The sequence below is a fragment of the Somniosus microcephalus genome, chromosome 15, assembly GCF_052327205.1.
Source record: "Somniosus microcephalus isolate GS21.2 chromosome 15, FLI_Smic_1.0, whole genome shotgun sequence".
NCBI classification, from domain to species: domain Eukaryota; kingdom Metazoa; phylum Chordata; class Chondrichthyes; order Squaliformes; family Somniosidae; genus Somniosus; species Somniosus microcephalus.
Window position 1 is genome coordinate 99885081 of NC_141001.1, and position 26100 is coordinate 99911180.

Genomic DNA, 26100 nt, shown 5'->3' on the forward strand with positions numbered 1-26100 from the left:
AAATTCGAGCAGTCAGGGTGTGTCTGATGAGCTGTGTGGCTTTTCTTTAAAAAAAAAAGATTTCTACAATCCTTATTTATCACAATTGTGCATTAACAATGGCTTGATCAGTTACCCTATATCCCATAGGCAAAAGTCACAGTGGGTAAATGTAATGAATGGAGGATTTCCTCACAAATAATTATTTAAGGAATATATAAACACTGCCACACACACACCAGGAAAATACTGGTTTCCTACCTTTGCAGGAGAGCTCAGGTGTGTTGATGACTCCATTTATCGCTGCCTGGGCAGCAGCGTTCTGCTTCTTGAGCAGTTCGATGGTCTTTCTCAATTCATTAAGTTCAGAATCCTGAATATTACAAAAATGGTAGATATTAAAATGTTCATTACAAATGAAAAAAAAAACCTGTATTTTATTATTTTGTTAGCTGTAATTAATTTACGACTGGCTTTTCTCAAAGCCAAACTACTGTTTACTGTGGAAAATATACACAAATGGATAGTGTTTTGCTGTATTACTCCTGGTAGTCTAGTTGGTAATTAGCTTCTACTTCCCTGCTGTACAATCAAAAGATATAGCACGAACATCAAATTATAAAAACATCGAAAATCTCCAAGGGCATGAGAAACAATATCCAATCCACCTTCCTGCTGTTATAGCAGTTGTTCATGATGATACGGTTCTCTTCAAGATACTTGCCCAATTTAACTTTGAAGTAACTTGCCCCTACAACTTCCGCTTGTTCAAAAACTGGCCAGCCTCTCAGTGAAGCAATGCTTTCTTAATACAGCAAAAGCTTGCTATATTAGAGCACACATAACATAGGGAGCAGATAACACCCACCTTCTGTTCTGCCGTCATAGTTAAGCTCTGCAATCTTCCCGTCATGTTTGCTAGGCTTTGTTCAAAGGCCGCCACCAGGTGAGCCTGTGTAACAAAAGCACATAGGGGTTCTGATAAAACTCATACAGGAAATTGCGTCACGATACCAGTCGGACAAGATCGTTCTCCAACTCCCACACACTCCATTCAGTACTTGCAGTTATTTGATACCTAGTTGTTTAAAAGAGCTTCAGACATTATGGCACCATCTTTTCAACCAGCAACCATTATTTTTGCCCTGTGTTAAAAGTTACCTCCCCCTGCCTCATTTATACAATGAGTTGCTGATCTCAGCCATGTTGCAAGATGGAGGCTTTGAGCAGAAGACAAAATCTAGGCACACCTCCCAGCAGCCAGCTTAGGAATAGTACAGGAGCATGAAACATTGCTGCTTGGCAACTTTTGATGGCGTGTTTAGAATGAACACCAACGAGGAACACGAGTGCTACACAAGTTCACACAAACACTGAAACCTTTTGTTTCTCTGAACACTGTCAACATGCACCATTGTGCCTTACTGAACGAACAGGTCATAGATCTTACCTTTAAAGTTAAGAGAATTTAAATGTCAGTTTTTGGGTTAAAACACACAAACACTGACCCCATTTGTAGCGTTCGAGAACTTAAAGGGCATAGACTTGAATGTGGATACGCAGTTTCAAAGCACTTCTTGATATTCTGGATCTGTTATCATTGCTGAGAGTGGGTGTTACTCAACTTTGTGAGGTGAAGAAAACCAAGACAGAGGTCCCAACTCAGTGTTAAAAGAATGGCAGCAGAGACAATTACATGCCAAGAGGCAAAAGGTCCCGAGGGCCATCGAACCCGACACAAACTGAGAAGACAGAACATGGAACCCAATTCACTGTTGCTGTAAATGAATTTAAATTGATATAAATGGTTTAAATTAGGGACAGACTGAGAAAAGAGGGCCATCAAATATCCTGTCAGTCAATTAAAAATGAAAGGTTTTAAGCACCACCTGTGTAAGTAGTCTAAACAACTTTTCACAATTGTTTTGACATGTTTCCAGAGAAAGGGTTTGGTAAAAGTGCTGGGTTTAATGTGTAGTTGCACAAGTTAAAAAAAAATAACCAGACAAAGGGTGCTAAACAGAAATTGTTTCTCCCAGACACTAAATGAATGACTCATTAGCTTGACTGGGTCATCAGAAAAAAAAAGTTCACCCAATGTTGGGAAAAGCTCTGACTCTCTATAAGGAGGAGGATTAGAACTGAGACACTTAAAATGTAGTCTAGTTTTGGCAAGAGAGGGGCTGCTGAAGCGAAAGGCCCTGGAAGATGCAAGATCAATAAATCAAAATGCAGAGGAGTTGGTCCACTTAAGTCAAACAAGGTGACTCACTGAAGTGGGTAGTATAGCCTCTTTATTATTTTTATGTTACTATGGGGAAATAGGTTGTATTGATTGAACTAAGTAAAAAGATTATAATTAGTGTTCTATATTTTAACCTCACTGTGGAATAAATCATCTTTACTATTTGAACCAAGCTTCACCTCATCCAGTGTTAAGTCGGTCGTCTTTGGAGAAATTGAAAGAACACATGTGTAAAGGACGCAGATATCTGGTCACCTGGGGGTCCCACTGTTAAACCCTAGGCCCCTTGATTGTACAATTAGATACAGGGCATTGTGAGTGAGCACCTATAAGAGTAAGATGCTCTGACCTCTTATGGGAGAGGCTGACGTCATTGAATCCGCGGAAAGTATCAACAGCATACCCAAATTTGTAATAAACTCACTTCACCACCAAGTATTAATTCCACACTCCCTCAGCTCTGTAATTACTATTGGCGGATGTCAGTCAAGTTTTGCAGTTGGCTCCTATTTAGACTGAAGCTACTCCCTCAAACTCAGTTCAGTCTTTGCAAAGCAACGCTAAAAGTGGCGTGAACACACCCTTATACTCCTATGAATAATTACATATGGTACTTTCCAAATAGTTGGGATACATTTCATAAAATATTTTAAAAATTAGATGTTGCAACTTGTTCCTTTCATTGTTCATGATTACTCCAAGATAATGTAATACTCTTAAACATTGAATCAAAACAATGTGTCATCAAATTAGTCAGAATTATGCAATATGGCTCACATCAAAGCCAGTGTTCCCGCCTCTCTTGACCAACACCAGTTTGCCTATCGTGCAAACAGATCAACGGAGGATGCAATCACAACTGCTCTACACTCGACACTGAATCACTTAGATGGTAAGGAGACCTACATCAGAATGCTGTTCATAGACTACAGCTCAGCATTCAACACTATCGTCCCCAACAAGCTGGCCACCAAACTCCAAACTCTTGGCCTGAACACTTCCCTCTGCAACTGGACCCTGGACTTCCTAACAAACAGACCCCAGTCTGTCAAATTAGGTAACCACACCTCCCCCCCCCCCCCCCCACCCCGACCCTGAACACGGGAGCCCCACAAGGATGTGTGCTGAGCCCCCTCCTCTACTCCCTCTTCACCCACGACTGTGTGGCTGTTCATGGTTCCAACACCATCAAGTTTGCAGATGATACCACGGTAGTAGGCCAGATCACCAACAACGATGAGTCAGCCTACAGGGAGGAGGTCCAGCATCTCGTGAAGTGGTGCGCCGATAACAACCTGGCCCTTAACATCAAGAAAACCAAAGAAATCATTGTGGACTTCAGGAAGTCTAAAGGCAGAAGTCACACCCCCATCCACATCAATGGGGCTGTGGTGGAAAGGGTGGACAGCTTTAAGTTCCTCGGAGTCCACATCACGGAAGACCTCTCCTGGTCCCTCAATACCTGAAGGGATGTAACCTGTCACCCCTGATCCTCTCTAACTTTTACCGCTGCACAATAGAGAGCATCCTGACAAACTGTATCACAGTATGGTATGGCAGCTGTAGCTACTATGACCGGAAAGCCCTGCAGCGGGTAGTCAAAACTGCCCAACGCATTACCGGCACCCGGCTACTGACCATAGAGCACATATACCAGAAATGCTGTTTACGGAGGTCACGGTCCATCATCAAAGACCCTACCCACCCCAGCCACAGTCTGTTTGCCCTCCTGCCATCTGGGAGACGCTACAGATGCATTCGCACCCGTACGACCAGATTTAGGAACAGCTTCTTTCCCAGGGCTGTCATCCTACTGAACTCCACAAATAAACTCTAAAGCCTGCACATCTGCCAATGCACTTTATTATGGTTATGTTTATGTTAATGTATTACAAGCCAAATGTATGTTGAATGTTTAAATGTCTTAATCTAAATGTACACTCTCGGGAGCCGCAAGCCTACATTTCGTTGTACTGCACTTGTGCACTAACAATGACAATAAAAGTTGATTTGATTTGATTTGGAGACCTCCCACCCGGTAAAAACAGGGAAGTAGTGCCATAAAACGGTGTGCAAGAACTTGCCGTTCCATTCCTGCCGGCACCATTTTTCCGGGGTCCTTCGAATAGGCGGCCTGGGTGACCACCATAGTGCGCGCACAGCTAAGTTAGATATTGTAAATCGGGATCCTATGAAATTAATAGGACCCCTTTGTCATTTTAGGATTGAACTGCGCTATGCACGCTTCTTGTTCTCAGCGTAATATTTTGGCCCGGATTTTTGCGGGGCCGAAGACAGCATACGCACACCATCATAAGTCCTCAGGATGGCCCCCGCAAGTTTCGGGTTTCTGCATGCGCGGAAACCCGGAGCTTGCGATCTGTCAAGTTTCTCCTCGACAGATCCTCCACATGTGCCCCAAAAACACTTTCGCTGGCACAGAGTTGGGCTACTTGCCCAACTACTGCCCAGCGAATGCCCACAAAACCATTACGCCTGGTAAAAGCAGGCATAGGGTCTGCTTATACGAGCGTAAGGGTTAAAATAAATGTTATAAATTCAAATTTAATAAAAGATTAAAACATACAAAAACATTTAAAATTAGTTCATATAAATTTTGGGTCAGGTTAAAATGTTTTATTATTTTTCAAAAAATCAAATTTTTATTTTAAATGCTTAATCAAAGGGACTTTTTATTAATTTTGAACATGGGGATATTCATTTTTATTAGAATTGTGTTTTATTTGGGAATTTCTCATAAGCTTATGAGGAACCCCCTTTCTAATTGGTTGACTGCCTGCGTCCCTGGGCCTTTACGCAGGTATACGCCTGGAGGCCCAGGACCCAAAGACTCCGAAGCTACCAGGTACTTCCCTACTTTTTTCGGGTTGGAAGCATACTCCAGAGGTACCGCAAATTTCGGCCCATTATACTTTTATGTCAGTAGAAAATGTATGGCCCAGAAATTCGGGTCCCAACGCGTGAGTACGCACGGGGTACTCGCGCGTAGGCCCAACGAAAGTGCTGGTTTCGTGCATGCACTGCGCATGCGCGGGAAACCGGCACTTCCGTTCCCCTGAAAGAAGGGGTTCAGAGGTGGAACGTGTGCGCCAGAGAGGCAGCGCTTGCGCATCGAACTTACGTTTTTTTTGCAGGTTTCTCCGGGAGGGTAAGTCTCCAGCAGTTACACTTTTAAAAAGCAGACGCAAGGCCTGCTTTTAACAAGGTAAGTGGTGAATTAATTAAAATTAAAACATTTTTTCCACAGGTTTATTATTTTGAAATACTTTAAAGAAAGGTAAGTTTATTTTTAGCCCCGTTAGAAAATGTAATTAATTTTTTCAAAAATGTAAATTATTGTTTAAAATAGATTGTGTCGATTGGGCTTATACTCACTGGAGTTTAGAAGATTGAGAGGGGATCTCATCGAAACCTATAAAATTCTGTCAGGCCTGGACAGACTAGGTGCAGGAAGGATGTTTCTGATGGCCGGGGAGTCCAGAACCAGGGGTCATAGTCTAAGGATAAGGGGTAAGCCATTTAGGACTGAAATGAGGAGGACTTTCTTCACCCAGAGAGTGGTGAACCTGTGGAATTCTCTACCACAGAAGGCAGTTGAGGTCAATTCATTAAATATATTCAAGAAGGAGTTAGATATATTTCTTAAGGCTAAAGGGATCAAGGGATATGGGGAGAAGGCAGGGACAGGGTACTGAATTTGGATGATCAGCCATGATCTCATTGAATGGCGGAGCAGGCTCAAAGGGCCGAATGGCCTACTCCTGCTCCTATCTTCTATGTTTCTATGTTATTTCATGTAATTTAGTTATTTTAAAAATGTGATTTAAAAAAAAATTTATTTGAAGTTTTGGTGATTATACAGGTAGTCTATCCTTTATCCGAACTTCCGAAAACTTCTAAAAACCGAAAGTTTTTTCGTTCAGCATAAGTTGCGCGCACGACATGACCAGAGTGGCGCATGACTTACGCTGAGCAGGGCAGAAGGTCACAGAGTTCCCTCCTGGGTAGGAGATTGCAGGCCGAGCCAGGCAGTGTGAAGGAGGTACCGGGAGAGTGAACCCAACAATACAGCGGCCGGTCCGATAGCTGCAGCGGCCCGTCCGATATTCTTTTCTCCCCCCGACCCGACCCGAACCGAACCGCAGCCCGTCCGATATTCTTTTCTCCCGCCCCCCCACCCGACCCGACCCGACCCGTCCGATATTCTTTTCACCCGACCCGACCCGAACCGAACCGCGGCCCGTCCGATATTCTTTTCTCCCCCCCGGACACCCCCCCGACCCCGACCCCGACCCCCCCCCGACCGGACCCCCCCGACCCCGACCCGAACCACGGCCCGTCCGATATTCTTTTCTCCCCCCCCCCACCCGACCTGATTTGCGGGCCAGCTTAGTAGGAGTCAGCCGATATCCGGTTTTCCAGAGAAGCAGGAAGGGGAATGAGACATGGAACAGTCGCAAGAGGTAGCCTGAACTTTTAAAATTTATATTAAATACAAATTTCCCAGTCTTATAATAATACCTTCTGAAATCCGAAAAATTCCGAAAACCGAAACTCAGCTGGTCCCAAGGCTTTCGGATAAGGGATAGTGTACCTGTAGTATTTATAGGTTTGACAGCTCTTCCTGTCAAACTTATGAATGAAGCATTCCCTGCTACCATTGGCTCTCCATGGCCCATGTGATCCCAGGGGACGCATCGAACTAACTGCGTCCCTGGGATATGCAAGCACTGTGCGCCGGCAGTTGGAGGAGGCCCAGGATCGGAATCCCACGTGGGCCCACAGCTCAACGACCGGTGCGCTAGGTAAGTGCAGGTCGGGGGCTTGCACCCGCGGGAAGTCCCCGACCCGAATTTCTGGGCCATATGTCTGTAGTGCGATATGTAAGTGTTCACAGGAATACCCTGTCACTTCGAACATTTTTAACTAAGCAGCAGCTGAAACAAAGAACATGGAGCTGCACTGTTACCCACAAGTAGTCATTCTGGGTGGTCTTAGACAAGCTGCACAAATTTGAGACATCCCTCATTTCAAACATGCAGGTCTATCTTTTCAAACAACTCTTTAGTGCATGTCTCATGCTGTAGATAACATGATAAATGATAACTGCATATAAATTTAGCAGATCAAACAGAGAAAGTATGAATTTTGGCTGCTGCAATTGCACTCCTACTCAACCCTCCCCCATTCCAATTATTCCTTTTTCTGCACCGTCAAGTGTGGCTCAGTTGGTAGTACCCTCGCTTCTGAGTCACGAAGGTTGTGGGTTCGAGTCCCACTCCAGAGACTTGAACACAAAAATCTCGGCTGACACTTCAGTGCAGTACTGCGGGAGCGCTGCACTGTTGGAAGTGCTTTCTTTCAGATGAAAAGTTAAACCGAGGCCCCGTCTCAGGTGGATGTGAAAGATCCCATGGCACTATTTCGAAGAAGAGCAGGGGAGTTATTCCCAGTGTCCTGATCAATATTGATCCCTCAATCAAAATCACTGAAACCGGTTATCTGGTCATTATCACATTGCTGTTTGTGGGAGCTTGCTGTGCACAAATTGGTTTCCTACATTACAACAGTGACGTTACTTCATTGGCTGTAAAATGGGGAAATGTCACAGGCTGAACTGTGAGGCTCTGCACTGATTAGGTTTACAAGAGCTAAGCTTTGTTTAGAGGGGAGAAGTAAGAGAGAGAAGAATGGGGTAGAGGAGAAAGCAGGGAAGAAAGAAGGTAGAACCTAGTAAATAGCACCTACAAAGGGCAACAGAGTTCAAGGGCTGGATTTTGATACAGGAGGCGGGACTACAACTTTTGGGGTTGTAGTCCCGCCTCCATTGAGTTGTGGCCAACCCACTTGATTGACCTTGTTGAGCCCGCCAGCGGGCTCAGCAGGTCAATTAAGGGTCACCCGGCAACAGGTGACGTCACAGATTGACATTTCATCTGTTAAGAGCTTTTGACAGATGAAATATCAGCGTTTGACAGCTCTTTGAAGCTGTCAAACACTGACAATCTGTACACTAAGTTAATTCCTTCCTCTCAGGCTGATTTAGAGATCTCTCCAGAACAGAAAGCTCAATGCTGCAACTTTTGACAGCTCGTGGCCATTCTGCTTTCTGTGCCGGTGAGATGAGGGACTCCCGAGACCTGAAGGAAGGAAGGCTGTAAAGGTAAGTAAAACTTATTTAAACACTTTACACACACCAAACACACCTACCTCTGCACACATCACTCATCTGAATACCGGACATCTCGAACCCTCCAAGCCCTTCAGCCCGACAGTCCGCCTCGCTAACTTGGCGTGGTTTGGAGCCGTCAGGAATCCCACACTTCAGGGATAAAAATAGGGATTAGGCTAAAAACTGCCTGTTAACTACCTGTTAACAAACAGTTAATTGGCACTAATCCCCTTCCCGCCTCGGGGAGGCGGGTCCCAGCACAGGTCAGGTATGCGCCTCCTTTGAAACTGGCATGGAGGCGGGTTGGGGGCGGGATAGGTTTGTGCCCCCCGATTTCGCGATTTTAACACCCCACACGCCTCCAATCCCGCCTCAACGGCCAATGAAAATCGAGCCCCAGAATTCAGTTCTGGCTCTTACTTGAACTCAGGCTTTGTGAATTGTGGTCCAACATTTCAATATGTTGTTGCTGCTGGGCCATCAAACAACACAAACAATTGGAATATATAAGGTATCAATGGATTCTTTGATCACTATCAAATTGTTTGGAACTGAATTTAGCGAAGGTCGTCCTCGCAATAAACATATTGTACATTCCTGCAAATATTCACAAACAGGAATCCCACTCATCTTAATTGGACCTATTCTTATCACCTTGTAAGTGGTGTGCCAGAAATAAAGCATGAAAATTTAGCATGGTATTGTCTACTTGATTTCTGTCACACTACATAAAAGGTTAACAACCAGCTTCACTCACAGAAAATATGCCCCATTTTATTTTTGATCCAACGTGTGCAACAATTGTTTTGTCTTAGTGAGGTTAAACAAGGGAGGGGCCAGGCCATTCAATTCAAATACAAACATCTTGTGGGACTGGTTGAATTATCTTTGATTGGCAGCTTCTTTTTGTGTTTCACAAAGCTATTTTAATCTGCTTGGTACCGTCATAAGAACATAAGAATTAGGAGCAGGAGTAGGCCATATGGCCCCTCGAGCCTGCTCCGCCATTCAATAAGATCATGGCTGATCTTTGACCTCAACTCCACATTCCCGCCCAATCCCCATATCCCTTGATTCTCCTGGAGCCCAAAAATCTACCTATCTCAGCTTTGAATATACTCAATGACTCAGCATCCACAATCCTTTGGGGGAGTGAATTCCAAAGATTCACAACCCTCAGTGAAGAAATTCCTTCTCATCTCAGTCTTAAATGGCCAGCCCCTTATCCTGAGACTATGCCCCCTAGTTCTAGACTCTCCAGCCAGGGGAAACAACCTCTCAGCATCTACCCTGTCAATCCCCCTCAGAATTGCTAGAAAGTATTTCTCTGCTTGGCTGGTTGGAGACATGTCAGTGAGTGCCAGCAGTAATCTATGGGCAAGATTCAGAATTATGTCAAAAATTGAGAGGGGAAAGCAAGAGTGGTTTACAATCATCTGACTCCCACAACGCAGCCACTGCTTTATAATCATTTCCATTATTAATCTTAATGCACTGATTTTCATTTTATGTCTAACGTATTCAGTTGTTGATCCGTTCAGCAACACTTAGTGCTTTTCAGACAGGTTGTGTACCCTTCCACTAACATGGTTTATTATTTGGTTTTAAGTATACCCTGATATATCTATACCAGGCCAGAGCTAAGTGAACTTAGCTTAAACAGAATACAACTTTAGATTTGGAGCTTTGTTTTTCAAAGATTCAAACATGAATGACATTGCTTATTGCAGAGCAATTGGGTTTAAAATAAGTTTTATTCTTAACCTGCCATTAATACCTGTTGCTGCACCTACAAGATATGGGTAGAAGGGGTGCCTACAATAATAATAAATTACGCTCATTCAAATCAATTCAGATTTGGGGATTACTGCGGAATTCACTCACGTTGGGAACAATAACTTTGTTTTTATTTCTGCTCAGTTACATCGCTAAAATAATCTGCAATGTCTTTTATTCCATTCATTTCCAGTTCAGCTGTTGTGCAACGTGTTGATTTAATAATCTGATTATATTTCTAAAGATAAATTTTGACAGATGAACAATCCTGGTGGACCAGTAGGTCCAGTGCACACAAAAAATAGAACAAATGCTGCATAAAATTTTAAACAGGATTAGCAAGACTGCTGGGTGTCAAACAAAATCACCATTGTATCTATCTAGATCAGGATCAAACCTTTCCCATCATTTATGCTGTTATTTCGACAAACAGAGAGGAAGGTCTGAAGATCAGCCCAATGATAAACACAGACATGGTTGAACTCTGCAAAGAAAACATGAGGTTATCAGGCAATGAAAAGAAAAACAGTAAATTAAAGCTCCCATTGATATTCAGCAGAAGTAAGAATTGGTCTTGCGCTATGAATGAAGAAGGCAGTTCCCTGGCAAAATAATAACTGTGTTAACCCCTATTTACTTCAAGTGCTCTGTGCTTTGTGGAACAGGCTCGAGGGGCTGAATGGCCTATTCCAATTCTATCTTGATCCACTAACATTTCCTCGTGCACCACGCCCCAGGGCACTGTCACCACCAATACAAAGGCCATGATGCTTTGTTCCCTCACAACCATAAAAACATAAGAAATAGGAGCAGGAGTAGGACATACGGCCCCTCGAGCCTGCACTAAGATCATGGCTGATCTTCGACCTCAACTCCACTTTCCTGCCCGATCCCCATGTCCCTTGATTCTCCCAGAGTCCGAAAATCGATCGATCTCAGCCTTGAATATACTCAACGACTGAGCATCCACAGCCCTCTGGGGTAGAGAATTCCAAAGATTCACCACCCTCTGAGTGAAGACATTTCTCCTCATCTCAGTCCTAAATGGCTGACCCTTTATCCTGAGACTAAGCCCTTTAGTTTTAGACTCTCCAGCCAGGGGGAAACAACCAGCGATGCATTGCAGCAAAAAAAAGGCATTGCTCAGGGTTTCAAAATTTATAAAGCAATAAAACAGGAACTATATTATTAGTGAGGGTCTCAATTTATTGTTTTCCATTATAATTAATAATGCATTTTCTGCATAGCTCCATTAAGGAATCTCTCCATGCCCGTAGAGCAGTTTTACCAAATAGGCGTGATTACAATTTTTTTTTTATTTAACTGCAAACTGTAATTGACTCTGTTCAGCTTTTTGGAGAGCGAGAATTTTTGGGCAATGGAAAACCAAGGGAGAAAGGAAGAGACATATAGGCAAGAGAAGTTGACAACAAATAACAAAGTATTAAAGATTTAAAGAGACAGAAAGTAAATAAGGTAGATAGAAATAGTGAGAGAAAAACACAGAACAGCCAAAGGAAACTAATTAAATTAACAAAATAGGGTACATTGCCAGGAAAGCAACAGTAGTAGCCAGTCCCATGATACACTGGAGTCTTGAGATTTGGATTTTGGACACTGCCACCCTAGAATTTGTAAGTATGGAAAACCTTGCATACTTGCTCTCTACACAATCTTCATGAAATATTTACATTGCTGCCTCAGCTTTGCATCCATCATAAAACAACCATGATGGTGCAACTTCAAAAAAATAATCGGTAATAATAATGGTTTGATCTCAAAACATGACCCTAACCCCCTTTGCCAGGCAATAAACCATAAGCTTACAGGCAAAAGGGTTCAAGGGCTGCTTGCTAAAGGAATGATTGAATGTCACTAACCTTGTAAACAGATAATTCACTGCCACTGGCCATCCCAAAATCCAAATCTCAAGCTGCAATCTTGCTGCGTTCTTTTGTAATCAACTGACCATAAAAACACACTTCGACAAATGAGTAAAGGGCAGAAAAAATGGCAATCGTATTTTTGCCTTTGTGGTCTGTAAACTGTTTAGGGACAATAGTCTTCTGAGGCACTGCAGCTATATGTCCCGGAAGGCTATTGAAGACATTTTTTGGTTTCACAGGGGTTAAACTCTGCTATCATTGTTATGCTTTGTTGATTTCATTTTTATGACTATTATCTGATGGTACACATTCGAATATATATCGCCCGCAGCATAATCTGTGAAGGATAAAAATGTAATTTACCTTCAAAAAAATTAATGCTGTCTTTTTTTTACTGATGGGTTAATTTCAGCACACTGATAAGTTTTTCCAGTGTAGAGCTAACCACCCAGTCACCTCTTTTGCATTCTAATGTTTTTTTTCCACATAATTAGTGAATTGGAATTTTCTCTTTCTCCCCGGAGCCATTTTGCACAAATATTCCACATCTGGATTACATTCATGCCCTTGAGCTGAAGACTCACCAGCCAGTGAAAATAGTGCTCTCTATCAGCACTCCTCTTCTCATGAAACTCTCCCTATCCACTCGAATGAAAAGCGTCTTTGTTTCTGTAGTGCCTGCTGATAACTAAACAACCCGGGTATTACCAGAGTGAACCTCTTCTGTTACCTCTCCATGACTTTCACATCCTTCTTAGTAGGAACCCAAAACTGGCAACGGTCTACCAAGTTTGAGCGTAGGTCATTAAAATTTATGAAAGAAGGGCATGCAACTCAGTTTTTGTAAAAAAAAAGGAAATTATTTACAGTACAGCATTTCTGTTTGTAGAACAATCCTCCACACTTTTTTTGTTAGAGAATCTCAAAACCTCGACGTGTTAATTAGAAACATAGGGGGAAAAATTCAGTTGGTTGCGCCACCCGTTAGTGCCTTAAGAGGGCGCTAAGTGGGGCGCAAACCAAATAGCGCCCGGGCGCGGCACTGCCCACGCCTCCCGCCAAATTCAGCGGGAGGTTAGTGGTGGCGCCAACCGGTAGCGTTGCGCCGCTGGCGATGACGTCATTGGTGTGCGCAGCGCCCCGGCCGCGATCTTCGGGAGCGCCCCCCTGATATACCGCCGGACGCTATGTCCAACAGGGTCAGGGTGGCGTACCTGCGGCCGGGGAGGCGCAATTTAAAGGCGAGGTGCGGGGCGGCCATTTTTGTTGCTGGCTGCCTGCCAGCACCTGCCTGCCAGCACCTGCCTGCGCTCCTGTCCCCGGCCTCCTGAACTCCCCCCCCGCCCCACCATCCCCCGCGGAGTGCCGGCTGCGCTCCTAGAGCCTGGCACTTCTCTTGGGTGCCGGGCTCTTTTGCCTGTACTCCCGATCCCCGGGGGCCCAGCTGGGCCCCAGGTCGCGCTGCACAAGACCCCTCGCCTTTAAGAAGGAGGAAGGCCTGCAATACCGCAGCGCGACGTGCCGCAGCGTGTGGCGCTGCGGCACGTAGTGCCACAATATTCACTCGCAGCGCCCCAAGAGGGAGGCGGGGCGCTTCCAGTAGCACCCCGCTTCCCTCTTGGGGCGCAACCACTCAATTTCAGGCGCGGGGGTGCTAATTTTTCCGGGGCGCTACCCGGCGAAGTTAGTGCCTCAATTGGGGCGCTACTCAATTTTTAGCCCAGAGTCATTAGATAATAGCATAATGATAGAACAAGCGGAGTATTCCAGGCTGCTGTGGCAGTATTGGTAGGGAACAAATTTTCGTATCTATAATTCCCCACATCGTGAGTTGCTAACTTATGTTTTTAGGTCTCAACTCTAGATCTTTTTCTCCCATTCAGCATCTCAGACCACTCTCATAGGCAAGCTCTCGTCCCCCGCTTCCGCCCAGCCCCCCCACCCCGGCCCCCTATGGCTGGGATGCATTTGCCTGCCAAATATCTAAGCTATTTGCAGCAAGCCAAGGTATCAAACAGAGAATCCTCTTCTCTGTACTTCAGCTTACTGGTTATATCACATACCCTGCATGTGATCATGCTCAACTTCGGAAGGTAGCACAATAAACACTTAACTGGATCATGGCTTAGGCTGTAAACCGCTGCACAGATTTATTGAACAGCAAATGAACAAATGCACAGTGGGAATGGTGCACTGTAGATTCACACTAATTGCAGGCTTAACTATCCCTCCTCTTAAAATAGAAAATGACAAAAGGTTAAGTGAGCTGCTGCACTCTACTGCAAATTAAATTGGAGTGGACACAGGGTCCCTGAGTATGAACCTTTAGCTATCTCTTTGGTCTACATCTCTCTGATGACTTCAGTCTGACTACTCAATTGGAACAAGATGGGGTAAGAAACAATGTTGACAGCTTACTGAATGATGGGAAATGTTCCCAGAGCGTTTACCTATTCTCACTCGACATCCACCACCTTAAGCATTCGCTCTCTCCACCACCGGTGCACCGTGGCTGCAGTGTGTACCATCTACAAAATGCACTGTAGCAACTCGCCAAGGCTTCTTCGGCAGCACCTCCCAAACCCGTGACCCCTCCACCGCCTAGAAGGACAAGGGCAGCAGGCACATGGGAACACCACTACCTGCAAGTTCTCCACCAAGTCACACACCCTCCTGACTTGGAAGTATATCGCCGCTGTTCCTTCATCGTCGCTGGGTCAAAATCCTGGAACTCCTTCCCTAACAGCACTGTGGGAGTACCTTCGCCACACGGACTGCAGCGGTTCAAGGCGGCGGCTCACCACCACCTTCTCAAGGGCAATTAGGGATGGGCAATAAATGCTGGCCTTACCAGCGACACCCACATCCCAGGAACAAATTTTTTAAAATCCCCACATGTACATTTTCAAGCAGGGATCACTGGATAGGAATTTGGAATGAGAGCTGTGGTTAATTTTCATAGCCCAGGGGTTCTGAAGCCCCAAAATGTTGCCTTGCATTTGTACACAACTTCATCATGTCTCTGACAAACGTCCCACTCCTATGAAAGTGAAGTTGTTATGTAGGCAATCTCAGCAGCTATTTTGTATACAGCAGGATCTCACAAACAACAAGATAAATAAGCTATTTTTGGTTGGTGTTTGGGAGAGGAATTCAGGACACCACGAGACTTCCCTGCTCGTCTTCAAATAGTGACAGTGGATCTACAATGTCTACTCAAGCTGGGGCCTTGGTTCAACACCTCATACAAAGGATTGCTCCTCTGATGCTGCAACATTCCCACGGTACTGCACTGGGGTGTCAGCCTAATTAGGTGCTCAACAATGTTCCCTTTAAGCTGCGCGGCCACGCAGCGCTTTGCAGCTCCCGCAAAGCGGGCTCACCAGCCTTTATATAGGAAAAACCGCGCATGCGGGGTATTTTGAATGGGCCACACAGCTCTTTAAAGGGGCCACGCACCCAAAAAGAATTAAAGGGAACATTGGTCCTCAATTCTTGGAGTGGGACTCGAACCCACAACCATCTGTCTCTGAATCATGAGTACCACCAACTGAGCAACGCTGACATTTTGTTCTCATTGTATTCACAAGATAAATAGACGCAGAAATCCATTCACCCCGACGTAAGAAAACTACTAGGCATTTGGTCGGAGTATTAAACAAGGCTTTAATCAACTGTTTTTCAACATGGAGATCTAGTTGTGTCCTTCACTAGTTCCTGTTAAAGAATGTCCTGAGCAAGCTGGGCCCATGCCCGAGTATTTATACTCTCCCTGGACAGCGCCACCAGCAGGCCGCCCAGTATCATTTCATAAGTCATTTCCACATGAATGACAAGATTCATGTCACCCCCATCTTGGTTCATCCTTCCAAAAAAATCCAACACCTCCCCACACCCCATCATAGCATTTCATTTTTTTCTTAACCAGCTCCAAAGTTGTCCCTTCCATCATTCTATATAGAAAGTTATTCTGTTTATGATCTTCCCGATATCAATCTTATGTTTTCCTTTTCTTAGCTCTAACCTGCGCTGCTCAGTTGAAACCAGTTAACTTGGCACAGATTGGAAAGTGAACCTGGGACCTTCAGATCTGTATGGTTGAATTTCAGCCACATGGTTGGGAAAGGTACACAGCAGAGTCCAGATGATTCCCCACAAGGAGGAAATGTTGCAAGTCGTCAGATATGGAATACACTGTCTGTAAAGTCTGTGAGTTGTTTAGTTAATTAATACACAGACTACCAGAGTAACTTAAAACAGGACTTTACTATTCGAAGGTCAGGGCGAATCTGCCAAATAAATCCTGACACAGCACTTATATACCGGTGTGGTCACCGTCGGTATTACAGTATACAGAAGCCAACAAAGTAGTGCCACACCTAAAATAGTTCTCTTAAAGGTGAACGGTTACATACAATGGTTTTCTTAAAGGTAGACGGATACATACACTACAATCCTCCCTTTTTAGCTTACAACATACTTAGTCCCCCATTAAACATAACGTATATTCAACTTCATGTAAAACAATTCACAGGTATAATCTATGCGGGAAACAGTTTACAGATTCAGTCCCTGCGGGAACAGTTCACAGATTCAGTCTCTGGTCTTGACTTGGTCCGAATAACATCTCTGTGGTGTAGCCGGTTCACATTGCTAGCGTGACTCATCCAATAGTCTTTCCCTTGACTTAACAGCTTGAACTTCCGTCCTGCTGAACCAGCAGTGCTGACTTTTACAAACAGCTGGACTGCCTTGGTAATTTTTCCTACTTGCCAACTGATTTGGCTCCCTTCGTAGGGCCCACGTACATGATCTGGTAGAAGTGATAATGATTTAGATGGTTATCACCTTCTGCTTCGTCTTTTTCTTTTCTGCTTCTTGGAGACTCTCGGGGCTCCCTTATCAGCTGCCAGCTGTAGCGCCACCATCTCCCTATGTTCCTTAGACTTTAAGTGCTTCATCCTGATTTCTGCACTTTGGGAGTTTTCATCACAAGCTGGGCAGACCACGTCCTCGTAATATTCCGTGTCACTCAACAGGTCATGGTAATATTCGGTGTCGTCCTGAACTAGTCTAGCGAGAGGGCCTGCTACTTCTTCCTTACCCAACTGGACGTTAGCCGACTGTTGTTCCCCCCCTAGACATCTTTCCTGAAGAGACTTCTTCATGCGTTCATATTCATCCCGCTCTTCCTGGGTTTCCTGCAAATCCTTCACTAATGACCTAATTTGTGATTTCAATACTTCCCCTTCCATCGGGGATTGATTGATCGGGCTATTCAATCCTTCTACTGGAGCAGCTGTTTCAACATTCTGTTGTTCACATAGACGTGATTCAGCGTACTTTTGGCATCCCAGTAAAATCTGTGTTGCAACCTCAGCTATTTCCATAACTTTTGAGAGCTCCGAACTCCTTCCCTTTGAAGATTGAAGCTCGTATTCAGATTGTTCCCATTGCAGAGTCTTGTCCCTCAGCATATGAAGGAGTTGGCTGACCGTTAACTCTTCCACGGGAACACTGTGGATCAGAGTCTTCTCCATTTCATCCACCTTTTCCTCCAATGCTTTCACCTTCTTTTCCTCTTGTACTTTGGCTTTCAGCGCTCGGAGAAGTTGCGCCTTGATACTCTCTAGCTCATGTTCAGGGGCCATTCTTACAGCCTCTGTGTTTCTTACAGTTTCCTTTTCTTCCACTGAAAGGATTCCCAGTTGAATCTGTTCTTCAAGTTGTTGAACCTCGGTCATTGCCGCCTCATATTTGTCTTGGGTTTCCTTCAATATTTTTATGAGTTCTTGGACATCTTGTCTTTCATGTTCTGCCATGTCTTTCACCTCTAATTTCTCATCTATGGATGGAACTTCTACCGATGAGTCTGTCTTGGCCTTGAGCTCATCAAGAATTTCCTGCAGCCTTTGGACTTCTTGCTCATGTTCAACCTTTAGTTGCTCATATGCTTCTACTGAAACTAGCTTTTCGGAGGTTGCCGAGTTAATCCCCTCCAGGATTGTAGCCTGGGCCTGTTCATACTGTTCTTTCAACTTCTCAAACTCTGCTTGTAAGGAGTCGTAGAGAAGAACGGGAATAAAATCCTGGCTTCCTGAAGATTCCTCTTCATTTGCTCCTTCCTGCAAATATTCTAACTCCTGAACAGCATAAGGGAGATGTGATCGGTAATTGGTCACAATGGCTCTATAGTCGCTCTCTGCTTGAGCTAGCTGCTTCTGTTGTCTTTCCAGATTCTCCCATTCGGTGTCATAGAACTTTTTCATTGTTTTCATCTCTTGTTCGAGACGGTAACTCACTTGTTCTACTTGCTGTCGTAATTTGAAATAAAGTTGAGTCCGAGCTCGGTGTTCGTCAGTCATGGATATGTCCGTAAACTGAACAGACTCAGAATTCTCTGTCAAACTATGTTGTCGTTGTTCGGTGGAGTTCTGTTCTGAAACTTTGTTCTTCTCTGGAGCATAAGCCTTTATGCATGCCTTCGTTCTTCCAACCTTAGTCGGCAAGTCCATTTTAGCCTTGTCTTTCATATTTGGGTTGGTCTTATCGTCATCCGTTTCAGAATCTGAGCTGATTGTCTGCACCGAGTCCTCACTCGTTATGGCTTTTAGATAGTGCCATTCCATGTCTATTTTCTTGATCCACTCCCGTCCCAGAAGTGGTGGTCCTCCCTCAGGTAGTACGTATAAGTTCATTCTTGGGTGTTCTTTACCCCCATCTCTCACCTTGACTCTTATCTTCCCCATGGGGTATACTTTATGCCCCGTGTATGTCTGCAATATGAACTTGGTATCTCTTAAGGGTATATGTGAGAATAGCCGGTGGTAATCCCTTCGATTTATGACTGATAGAGCTGATCCAGTGTCCAACTCCATTTTCACTTGGACTCCAGCTATTTTTAGCATGACCCAGATAGTTTGTAGGTTAGCTTCCTTACTCACATTGTGAATTCTCAGACTGCCCAGCTCCTGGCCGTTTGGGTCTGAGTCCGAATTCTGTTCGTCTGAACTCTTCTCAGCCACCTTGTGTACCTTGTTGTACTTTTCCTGTGATGGCTTCCTTTGGTTGTTGGTCTTCTTCCCTGACCGGCATACCTTAGCTATGTGACCCAGTTTGCCACATTTCCTACATTCCTGGTTCTTAAACCAGCATTGGTTCTGGTCGTGTGTTGTCTTCCCACAACGATAGCATTTTGTTGTACTCGAGGTAATTTGATCCACACTGAGTGCCGCTGCCTTTAGCTGCATTTCCGCAGTTCCCTTTGCTGCGGCTTCGTGCGATGCTGCAATAAGGACAGCCCTGTCAAGTGTAAGGTCGTTCTCTTCGAGTAGTCGCTTTTGCGTTCCTTCCTTTGACAACCCGCACACGAACTTGTCTCACAATGCCTCTGTCAGATTCCCTCCAAACTGGCAGTGTTTCGCTAGTCTACGCAGTTCGACCAAGTATTCTGCGTTGCTTTCGTCTTTCCTTTGCGTTCTCGCATAGAATTTGAATCGTTCCGCCAACATCAACGGTGTGGGGTTCAAGTGATCCTTCAGAACAGTCACAATATCATCGAAAGTCTGATCCGCCGGTTTAGCTGGTGCTAGTAGATGCTTCAAGAGCCCGTATGTCTTCGCGCCCATCGAGTTTAGCAAGGTTATAGCTTTGTCATCTTCTTCTATTTTATTGGCCTCACAATAGATCTCAATGCGTTCCACATACGTGGCCCAGTCTTCTACCTCGGAATTAAAATCGTTGATGTTACCACGCTTAGGCATCTTCCTCTCTTCCTGATAACACCACGAATTATTTCTTTAAATTTTCTTTTATTTATTTATTTATTTTTCCAAGATGGCGGTTCCCGCGAAAATGGCGGTTTCCCGCGCTTATCTTCTCTCCCCGCCCACTTCAATGGCGGTTTCCCGCTTCTGTCTTCTTCCCTGCCTAATGGCGGCTTCCCGCGTTTCTTCCCTAGCGGGAGGGGTACACTTTCCCCACGGGCGACGGCCGCTGGCTTTCAGGTTCACAGCCTGCGCGTCGGCTTCAGGGCTTTCCCTTTTCTCGGCAGGGCAACCGGCGCTGGGTACACCCCGTTGACGGCGAACAGTTTCAGCCGCTGGGCTGGCTCTCGCTCGGTTCCCCTTGCTCGGGCTCTGTCTCTCTCCCGCTCGCTCGGCTCTACCGGCGCTGGGTACACCCCGTTAACGGAGAACAGTTTCAGCCGCTGGACTGGCTCTCGCTCAGTTCCCCCTTGGTCGGCTCTGCCTCTCCCGCTCACTCGGCTCCCAATCGCGCCTCCCAGCCCTCTCGCAGTCCGGTGCTTCCCTCCCCGGCTGCGGCTGAGTTTATCTCTTCCCGCGCCTACGCTCCCGGTCGCAGCGCTTCGTGGCTTCGGTCGCTGCCCGGCCTTTTTCGCCAGTCGCGGTCTAGCTGTCTCACGACGCCGTTGCGTCCCCCAGCCTGTCTGTACCGCGGCTTCCTTGCTCCACGCTGCCCCAGTCTCAGCGCCTCTGGACCCGACTTCTGTCCGGCTCCTTTCCCCCCTCGACCGTGGTCGAGTGCACCGCCCTTATCCTCCGGTTATTCTTTTTACTTTCCCTTACTCACAGTCACCGTGGCCGCCTTGCTTCTCGTGCTGATCGGCTCACTCCTCACCGTGGCAGAAGGGACAGTCAGTGCCTGTTGCTGATGGAAGTCTTTGTCTCTAACTTCTTCTTCCTTTCTAGTTCTGCAGCCTCGAGTTTTCTCCCAGCAGAACGACGAGGGCGGTTGCCTCTTCTCGACGCTCGTTAACTGCTTCGGAAGTATTGTTGCCGCAGGGTACGATCGGACTCGTCGCCACTGTAAAGTCTGTGAGTTGTTTAGTTAATTAATACACAGACTACCAGAGTAACTTAAAACAGGACTTTACTATTCGAAGGTCAGGGCGAATCTGCCAAATAAATCCTGACACAGCACTTATATACCGGTGTGGTCACCGTCGGTATTACAGTATACAGAAGCCAACAAAGTAGTGCCACACCTAAAATAGTTCTCTTAAAGGTGAACGGTTACATACAATGGTTTTCTTAAAGGTAGACAGATACATACACTACACTGTCAAAGCACCGGGAGCTTGTCTGCTCTTGCGTTTTTACAATGATCTCACCGATAGAGCTCCATTCATGGCTCAATGGTGCTTCGAATATAATGCCACTTCTCCCCGACCAGCTGTTCCCTACTGGTCCTATGTCCCTCTGGCAGGCCGTAACCTCAATCATACACATGACGCACTGCCCTCCTGGAGACAAGTCCCACTGCTGTCACTAAACTCATGTCAACATGCGCTCTCTATTAATCCATCCTTCCGTCAGCCTCTGCTGCAACACATTTTAGATAAGTGGCACAGAACTTCATCCTCAACACTGTGCATTATGTTTCAATGAAAAGTCACATCCTCCACAAGTTAAATCAAAACATCTTGGCAGTGATTTATCACAAAATAAACCAAGTCACAACAACAGACTCTGGAGTTATACGGTCCAGTACAATGTCTTGTTCAGTCGGCAGTACACCGCTGTTCAGCAGTGTTGATCCTTTATTTTATTATATAAAACAATTCTGGCCATGTATTACCTAAATTCTGCACCTTTTATGCAGTTTTGATTTTCTTTTGCCATCATTGCAATGTTCATTAAAGTAACTACAGGCACTGTTACGACTCAAAATCTCTCAAAGATTATTCCGAGAAAGATTGGGGGAGCTTCCAGCAGCACAGACAAAGATAAAAGACAAAATCCTGATGACAAAGCATTCAAACAAGTTTGCACTGTTGTCTTTCAGTGAGCAAACAAAGGCCAGTTGTTTCACAAATGGCCAATCTACATGATCATATAACTCCTCCTGCAAGCATGCAATCTTCTTGTCCAAAACAAATAAGTAACATTTCATTTTGGAAAAAAAAGTCTATTGACATTTATACTGTTAATGACAAGTCAATTCACGTTAAATAAATAATCCCACCTCGTTCATATTTGCAAATGGATATGGTAATGGAGGCTCTTTGGAAAAACTGGAATTTCCGTTGCACTGATCACAACAATGGACACTGCTGCTCAGCTCTGACTGTCCATTCTTAGTGCCCCTCCTTTGCACAGAGGGGTAATGGTTGAGGCTGGGCCAGGGCAGGGTAGTGGCTAGCTTGTTAGGAGAGCTCACAACAGACATTGCAGTTCCACCTTGTAGCTCAGTGCCAAAGAAATAACAAATGGCACTGAAGACTAACTGTCCAAAACACAGAGGGGGGAGAAAAAAGCCGCTTTGGTAACCTCAAAAAGCTTCATCTCTGGCAAGTTCAAATCGCCATTTCTCAAATCAGACGAGTTTCTGCCCCAGGTAACTCTCCAGTCTCAAATGCTTATCGTGACAGCCAAAGGAATGATTTCTTACTGTTACTGCAAAATTAAAGCAGTAACTCTCTTCCAGGTTTAGCAAGAAGGGTTCTGCTGTCCTGCTAGGCTCACCTCTGCTGCAGCAGAATCAGGGGAGTGTAAAAGGATCACAAGCTCTTTATTCTGTTGCTTCTCTATAACACACACAAGCAGGCCCCCCACCCCCTCGCAAAAAAAAGTTCTAATTTGAACAGGCAGGGCTCCAGGCAGTGTCAGGCTCCTTCAGGCAGAACCCAGAGGATCAAATATATATAAACAGCTTCTACATGCGGGTGATAGGAAGCACTCTCTAGTCTCTCTGATGACATAAACAGGCTCACAGATGCTGGCAAAGTAATAAATTAACCTAGGCAATTATACCAAATCAATCACTGTGCTGACAATTTAGCATGAGAGCTTTAAGACAGTTTTCCCAGTTAAACACACAAACATAATGACCTTATTAACAAGCGGCACGAACAGGAAAAATAAAGTAAACACTCTCGCAAAACAATCTGCCTGTTTACACAATAACACTGACATTTATGCTAAAGAGGAGACCTGGTCTTACAGGGGACTACAAGGAATACAAACAGCGCCTCATCTCTGCACGTGAGGCACCTTTTCCCTACTCCATAAATTAACTAGTTCACCATTTCAACCACTATTAGTATGAAGCCAAACTAATCTGATTTCTTATGTTATCCGATTTTGTTTGTAGTAACTGAAGTAAAACTGTACGTTTGTCTTTTGAGAAAGAAAAACTGAAAAATTGTTTTGCAATGTAGGGGAACTATTAAATTAATTCTGCCAGCAAGAAATGCACACGTGCAATTATGCTAAGAAATTATGTTGAATCCCTAAAACCTACATGAATGTGATCACAAATAGTCTCATGTCCATTAGTCAAAACAATTTGCTAATTCTTTTAACCGTCTCCAGCTTAGATGTGGTTTCCCCAAATAGCAAGCAAAAATAGTTTGGAGAATATTTTAGAACTTTAAAGCAGAACAATGCCAATTAAATTGTAACATAATGCGACATTTCTGTAATTGGCAGTTTTAAATGTGAAGCAACATGCTTGGCTTCATTTAGCAGAAGCACAGGTGGCATCAGCCCATTCCCTAAGCTGAGGCGGAGAATGCCAATGGCAGTGCTCAGGAAGCCCGACACCTAAGCCTGAAATACTGTGTTTGTACAGCTGTTGCTCAGATATACTAAATCATTCACAAATTACTCCTCTTCTTAACCTCTGACTGATGCAGTTGTCCTTTGACTTGCAGGAGTACAACAGTGGCAAAACGTCCAGTTAAAATAGATTTAATAATACCAGCAGGACATTTCTCAGTTGTCACTTTTTCTCGCAATACAGTACATTACTTTGGGACAGTCAAGACATTCAATTAACCTTACTGACATCTCTTTGGAGAAGGCTCGGTCAAATAAATGGGATATCATGTGGATTGGATTTTAATTAATTGGGAAGACTGCCTTCAGCGGTTTGCCACGCTCACTGCTGCTGCAATGTTCAATTGGTGGAAATAAAATAACTGTCTTACTTTACTCATCCAGAACAGACAAGGTTTTTGGAGACCAGAAGCAACAGTGGACTAGACTGTCAAAGAAAGAAAGAGTTGCATTTCTATAGCGCCTTTCATGACCTCAGGACGTCCCAAAGTACTTTACAGCCAATGAAGTACTTTTGAGTGGAGTCACTGTTGTAATGTAGGAAACGTGGCAGCCAATTTGCACACAGCAAGCTCCAACAAACAGCAATGTGATAATGACCAGATAATCTGCTTTAGTGATGTTGATTGAGGGATAAATATTGGCAAGGACACCGGGGGTAACTCCCCTGCTCTTCTTTGAAATAGTGCCACGGGATCTTTTACATCCACCTGAGAGAGCAGACAGGGTCTCGGTTTAATATTTAATCCGAAAGACGGCACCTCCGACAGTGCAGCACTCCCTCAGCACTGCATTGGAGTGTCAGCCTAGCTTTATGTGCTCAAGTCTCTGGAGTGGGACCTGAACCCACGACCTTCTCACTAAGCCACGGCTGACACCCTAAAGCAATTTGCCGCACAGGTTCATAACAGAGACTTCGTTAGCCAGCGAGTCATGACTTGAGTGTATTTATAGTTGACTGTCAAAAGTCCAATTGGAAAATCTTAGACGTGGAAATCCATCCTATTGAAATTAACAAGATACAACCTTTTAAGAGCAGTTATCAAAACATTACGAGGCATTTATTAAATGACTATGGTTATTGAGTGATTAAAGAAGTCTACAGGCCAACCGGGCAGAAGGTGAGCATTGTGGGAGCAGCTTGTTATGCTCTTTTTAGCTATTAAATGCTAAAGAAATAAATGTAAAATAAAAAAATAGGAATCCAAACAACTTATTAACTAAAGTTGTTCAAAATGCAAATGACACTGTCAAACTTATCATTAAATTTCATAATTGCCTTTCATACCCAGGATTTTTTTTTTTACACTGGTGAAACAATTAGATAGAAGGGAAATGCTGTCGGTGCCCTTTCTTTGGCATGTAGCAACACATCTTCCTCTGATACCAGACATAGATCCTCTAATGTTGTCTTGTTGCGAAGTGAAAAGTACTTATCACCCATCTTGGTGTCTCCAGTAATCCCCAAACATAAGATACCAAACATACTGTACTTATCTGTCTTGCAAGCACTTTTCACCAGCCTGCCAAATAGATCATTCTCTAAACGAACACAATACCAACATGCCCCCGGGAAAGAAAACAACATTCAACAGTATCACTGGCTTGGAATTTAAGCCTTTTTGTACAAATAAGTACGCAATTGGTAAGATGAGTTCAGAAGAAGAAACAATTGATCATTCTGGCAAAACAGATCTTTTTTTCTATTGCAATTCTCCACTGATTTTCTCCCCTTTCCTTTCTACTTTTGAAAATGGTAAGTCACATTGGGGTGTGATTCCAAGGGTGACACAGGCCTGGTGCCCACATTTCCTGTAGGCCCGAGCAGTGAACGTCAACAACTATTTGAGCGTGGCAGCTATCATAAGAACGCCCAGTCCTGATCTCACCCAACATCCACACAAAAACATCAGCAAAGTACACTATATAGTGAAGATCACGAGTCAAAACTTCAGCGATTTTCTTTTCTCCTCCTTCACTTTGGTAGTCCGAAATACTGGCTAACTCAACTTACATCAGGCATTGGACCGTAGGCTTTCCTGGCCTAAATGGATCAGTACCACATAATGTGCATGTACTCACCGTGCTATCAGAGCAGAAAACAAATCCTCAATGCCCACTAAGACTACAAGCTAATAAGCTCATGCTTATTTCAAGCCTGAATTTGAATTGTATATTACTGTGCCTGGTCACTCTCTGGGGGAAAAATAAACACACAGTAGCATAATGTTGATGTAGCATTCAGTGAGAAAGAATTTATGTGGGCTAAAATTTCCAATAATTAAATCCTTTCTTAATTCCCTAGGGAAAATAGTCACAGAAATAAATTACATGGCAAGTGCTGATCTAGTTTACATCAAAACAATTTGTACAGTTCTGGTCATCACATTACAGGAGAGATGTGATTGCACTAGGGAGGGTACAGAGGAGATTTACGAG

General features: G+C 44.4%; 1 protein-coding gene across 7 annotated transcripts in view; it reads right to left on the reverse strand.

Annotated features, from left to right (window-relative positions):
* Positions 1-26100, reverse strand: part of nav2a (neuron navigator 2a) — a 534653-nt gene that overhangs the window by 49757 nt on the left and 458796 nt on the right. For all 7 annotated transcript variants that reach the window (XM_086008162.1, XM_086008160.1, XM_086008161.1 and 4 more), the window contains 2 exons: positions 848-931; positions 241-352 (listed from right to left, as the gene is read on the reverse strand). In XM_086008162.1, the coding sequence (XP_085864288.1) occupies positions 241-352; positions 848-931 (196 nt within the window). The remainder of the gene's footprint in view (positions 1-240; positions 353-847; positions 932-26100) is intronic.